The sequence below is a fragment of the Hydra vulgaris genome, chromosome 03 (genome assembly GCF_038396675.1).
Source record: "Hydra vulgaris chromosome 03, alternate assembly HydraT2T_AEP".
NCBI lineage: Eukaryota > Metazoa > Cnidaria > Hydrozoa > Anthoathecata > Hydridae > Hydra > Hydra vulgaris.
In genome coordinates this window covers 61,054,804-61,060,803 of record NC_088922.1, presented here as the reverse complement: position 1 = coordinate 61,060,803, position 6,000 = coordinate 61,054,804, and the positions used below count along the sequence as shown (strand labels likewise).

General features: G+C 27.7%; 1 protein-coding gene across 1 annotated transcript; it reads right to left on the bottom strand.

Annotated features, from left to right (window-relative positions):
- Nucleotides 1-329: 329 nt before the first annotated feature.
- On the bottom strand, nucleotides 330-1,793 carry LOC136078812 (uncharacterized). The gene is made up of 2 exons (XM_065794624.1): nucleotides 1,448-1,793; nucleotides 330-1,372 (listed from the first exon to the last, which is right to left on the bottom strand). The coding sequence occupies exons 1-2, from the start codon at nucleotides 1,791-1,793 to the stop codon at nucleotides 330-332; spliced, it is 1,389 nt and encodes a 462-aa protein (XP_065650696.1).
- Between the last annotated feature and the right edge of the window lie 4,207 nt (nucleotides 1,794-6,000).

Sequence of the window (6,000 nt, the reverse complement as noted above, 5' to 3'; positions counted from 1 at the left end):
TGCATACCACCCTTGATCCTATGTGTGTATACACGTTCTGAGATCAAACTTATACCATAAATGTGTAAGAATTATTTTTAAGTCGTCAAAAGTATGTCTATAATAAATACCAATAAAGTTATTATTAATTTTACAACAAAGTTATCTTTCTTAAAAGAAAAAATCAATGAAAAAAATGTTATTTTTTACTGAGACTCAACGTTTTTTTTTTCATTACTTTCAAGATCAAGTTTTCTTTTCCTTGTCATAAAGATCTTATTTTGCGTTTCATATTTTTTCTTTTTTGACTGAGACTATTTTTTCATTTCCTGAAGCCTATTTAGTTCATTTCAAACAGGGGTGTCTGTGAGAATTCGGGTACGCTGACGCTTACGTCCTTTAATGAACTTCCTTGATCCAGCTTTCGGAAATGGCCTAATTTTTTCTAGACTTGCTTGATGAGAGATATTAATAGAAACACTGGATAGTTGACTTACAGGGTCAGATATAGGCTGAATTGGCAATACACTACAAGCTGGCCCTGAATACAGACTTGACATCAATGATTGATTAAAAGCTGGGGCATGAACAATAGCAGAAACTGGATCAATAACACCTGGAAATGGGTTAGCAGTAATAGGTTCTGGACGATCTGTTACATATGAAGCCAAAAACTCATTATCAGAAAATACGTTAGGATTAAAGGGTTCAATTCCTGCCACAGCAAATCCTGCAGAAATGTAAGACAAAGTAAAAGCTTGTGCATGAGCTTTCCTTACAACTGCAGCTATATCATATATGGTTATCGGTCTTGGATTAGATACAACCCAATCATCACAGGCTGTATTGTAATAACGTTTCAAAGGCCTATAAACTGACCGATCTAATGGCTGCAGCTTGTGACTACAATGTGGTGGAAAGGACAGCATAGTTATGCCATTTTTTTTAGCTAAATCTAAACACACAATTGAAACATGGCTCTCATGTTTGTCAAGAAGTAAAAGCACTGGATTAGCTGGTGAGCATTTCAAATTTTGAATAAAATGTTTCATCCACTCAAAAAACATTGCACAATTCATCCAGCCAGATGGGTTTGCAACCCCAACACATCCAGGTGGACCACCATTTAATATACTTCCTTTGAAATGAACTCTTGGAAAAATAAAAAATGGAGGGATTGAGTTTCCTATTGCATTAACTGCACAACAAACTGTTACCAATGTCCCTCTTTCTGCTAAAGTTATCCTTCCAACTTGTTTATCTCCTTTTTCAGCAATTACTTTAACTGGTTTTTGAACGATTGTAAGACCTGTCTCATCAACATTATATATGTTTTGTGGCTGAAATTTGTGTTGCAGACGAACATCTTTTAGATTGGTGAAAAATTCTCCGACTGTATAACGATTAAAAGCAGATGCTCATGCCATACTAGTAGCTTCTGGATTTCGTAAAGATAACTCATTCCTACGTAACATAAATCCACGAAGCCACTGCTTCCCAGCAATTTGTAAACTTTTCCAGGATTTAGGAATGCGTTTAGAACGAGTCATTGCAAATTCATAGGCAAGTTTTTGTGTTGTTTTGGTTGACAATCCATAGTGAAGTTTTGAAGCCCTTAAAAGATAGTCTGATAAAGATGTTTCTTCTTTGTTGGTAAAGATTTGCATGGTAATGAAGTTAGGTTTGCAGACTGTACTTGGATTTAATTGACATTTCCTTACATATCTCTTAAGTGTCATTAAATTGATTCCCCTCTCTTTAGATACACGATAAACTGTACCACCATTAAGAACTGCATTAACAGCTGCTCGCATTTCATTTTCATGGTGGTCTATCGGTTTTTCTCTTTTTATGATACATCATATTTAACTGTAAAAAAATGAAAAATGTTTATGTAGTTTTGCTATATTCCTAAATTTTGGAAGAACATTCATAAAGATTTTTAATTATTAGAATCTACTTTATTAACAAACACACACACACACACACACACACACACACACACACACACACACACACACACACACACACACACACACACACACACACACACACACACACACACACATATATATGTATATATATATATATATATATGTATATATATATATATATGTATATATATATATATATGTATATATATATATATATATATATATATATATATATATATATATATATATATATATATATATATATATATATATATATATATATATGAATACAATTATATTATATAAAAGTATTAGGAGGCCAAAAAAATCACAAAATAGTATAAAATCTACTTTTATGGCTACAATTTGGAAGAAAAAAATTTATTTAAAAACAATATGACATATTGTACATGTTACTTTATTGGTTAAAAATTTTGTTTGTGTGTGTATGCACCTTTGATCATAGGATCAAAGGTGCATAAACGCATTAGGATCAAGGGTGCTAACCTGCTCAATTTTTACTAAAATTCATTTTTTGTCATATTAGATGCTTCCATAGCTTACCAAAAGCAACCATACAAGAGGTGAATAGTTTAGTTACAAAATGACATAAGCAAAATTATTCAACTCAAAATAATATTAAAGATGTGGGGTTCCTTGTAAAAGTAAAAAAATTACTTTTTATCGTCAAAATCAAACTCTTTAGAAATAAATTTAATAGTGGTCTACTCTCTAACCAAAACACAATTAATTTTGAAGATGCGATATTTATAACACGCTGGTTATCAGCCCTCTTTAATAAGTCATGTAAGTAAGGAGATAAGGCTATAGGATCAAAGGTGCTTACGGATCAAGGGTGCAAGTTCTCCCCTACTAAAGTTTCAATCTCAAATACAAAATCCAAGCAGATTTTACATTATCAGTCATTAAAATGTTCTTTATTTATTGTAAAAAAAAACAAAAACCAACGGATTGCCCGGCACCCTTTAAAGCTCAGCGCCCAGGTCAATTTGTCCCCTTTGCCCCTCCCTCTCGAAGGCCCTCTGTATATATATTCATATATATATATATGTATATATATATATATATATATATATATATATATATATATATATATATATATATATATATATATATATATATATATATATATATATATATATATATATATATATATATAATAGTAAAAACACTTATCTAATTTTTGATTTCTTCAACACTATGTTTCACTATGTTTCACTATTTTTCAGTAGTTTCATCAGGAAGAATCAAAAGGATTTTTCCTGATGAACCTACTGATGGTGAAACACAGTGCAGAATAAATCAAAAATTAGATAAGTGTTTTTACTAATTTAATTTACTATTGCTCTGTTCTTTTAGAACATTGAGCACTCTGTTTGTAGAATACACTAACATAATTTATATATATATATATATATATATATATATATATATATATATATATATATATATATATATATATATATATATATATATATATATATATATATATATTGAACAAGAAGAAACTTGGTCTAGTTGGAGAAGAAAAAATACGTATATATGAATAAATTTATAAACAAAGATAATACAATTTTTTATGGTACTTATAGTTTCATGCCTAATAGCAATCATCAGCCATGCCATTACCAATGATAATAATGATACCAATGATATAATACTAGTAATACTAGTAATACTACAATGATATAATACTAGTTATACTAGTAATACTAATAATGATACCAATGATATAATGATACCAATGATATAATACTAGATATCTTACTCCGTATGAAAATTCCGTATGAAAGCGTGAGTCATTTTTTTTGGCGGAAGCTATTTCCCATATGAATACTGGCAAAATATTGTAAATAAGCGGTAAAGCGTTTACACAAGTTTTTCATTATAAACTTAAAATTACGGGCATGTTTAGGTTTATTTATTAAAAAACGATACAATATAATCTTGATGGTATAGTTAATGTTGTGTTTTTGTAGAAGAAGCTGACTGATATATATGTATATATATATATATATATATATATATATATATATATATATATATATATATATATATATATATATATATATATATATATTAAATACTCTATATATTTTATTTAATATATATACAATGTTTAGATATAAAATTTATTTTCTTATTTTCAATAAGAAAAGTTTTTATGTAAATAATGAATATATTAAAAAAACTATATTATCTCCAAAACTATACATTTCCTTTTTAAATTTAAAATAAAATATTTATGTCTTTAAACAAAATCATTTTATTAAACAGCTTGCGTAAACCAACTTCATTTTTATTGAGAATGACATTAATAAAATGTTTTCCTTAACAAAATAAACAAATCGAGAGATACTTATTACCTTTTTTAACAGTTGAGGGGAGTGCATTTCTTCGGTTAAAAAATCTTGATCTAAATCATGCTCATTTAGTTCAGGAAACAATTTTTCACATGCAAGCTGAGAATTTTCCTTAAGCTTGACTTCAATTAGATAACATTAAGATTATTATTAAAACCATTTTTGCTTCGAATACAAGCAAACAGCAATTCTCGGTCGAGACATTTTGTAGGTCAACACACACTTTAACGAACTTTCCAATCTTGATAGCAAATAAAATGACAAATCTCTGATAATTGTTGCAGAGGCAATCAAATCAATAACAAATATTTTTCTTTTATGTTTAAGAATTTTAGTTCCATATTTATCTGATAAGTTAGCAAGATATTGAATTGTTTTTTCAATAATACCAAACCAATGAATTTTATCATTAAGAAAGAGAGGTTATTTTTAAATATTTGCTAAATGAACTTCTCGAATAAAGTAAATCAAAAAGCTGATTCATTGTTCTTATAAAATCTAATGTGCCTCGTGTATTGAGAAAATAAGGGTGGCCAGATAGCATTAAAAATTCAATAGCATCTGCAAAAGAATTACTAAGTGTTTATACAGCTATTTTCACATTTATTTTATGTCTCTGAAAATTAATATGGCTATTGATGAGTTTATTAGAAAACTTTAAGCCATACTCCTCTTGTAACTTTTGCAGAATTCTAATGTACTCACACTTTACAAATCTATATTGACTATCAATAAGTACACCAAGCTCACACAAAGCATTTTGTGCAAGTTTTAGCATATGGCAAGGATCAGGAATAAAATATATATTGTTATCATAATATTCGATATTAAAATAAATTTTAATATTTTCAACTTTATCAAATTAACAACCAAGGCTTTTTACACAAGTTATACTCTGAACATCTATGCCATGTTAAATGCACAAATTAACTGCTTAAAAGACAAATTAAGTTTGTTGTTGAAATCTTTTTACACAGAACATTACCAAAAGGACATTTCTAATGATCTCGAAGTCCAACAAATATAAATACAAGAGCCTCAGTAGCAATGCCAGGCCTTGTTACGACATGTCGCTGCGTAACGAAAACGCGCAACGCATTTCAAAGTAATTCAAATTCAGCAAATATATTTTGTATTGTTATAAGTTATATTGCGTCACTAGCGTATTTTCAAGTACCGCGTAGTAATTAAAGTTATTTAATTACGCGTTACCGACAGTTTTTTTTTTCTCTCTATAACAAAAGTTATAAATAAAATCTAAGTTACTATTTGAAAAATCATTTATATCATTTTTTTTTAATATGAACTAAACTTTATTTTGAAAAAAATATTTTTTTCATAAAACCTAACATAATATTTGTTTATTTTCTTATCATTTTACCGTAGGTTTTTGGGTATTTTATCAACTGGTAATAAATTTTTTGTTTAATTTTGTGAACTCTTTTTAATAGTTTTTTTTAAACAATAAAGAGTTTTATCAGTTACCGATAACATATTCGCGATCATAATTTATTTTGATAAATTAAACAAACGTCATTAAAACTTTACGTTATTGAATTGACAATAAACAAAATATCTTATTAATAAAATATTTACATCAAAATAAATCGTTCATTTTTTAAACTATTATGACAAAAAATAATATATATATATTTAAAAGGAATTTATATATTTAATTCCTTAAGATAAAACTTAAAAAACTT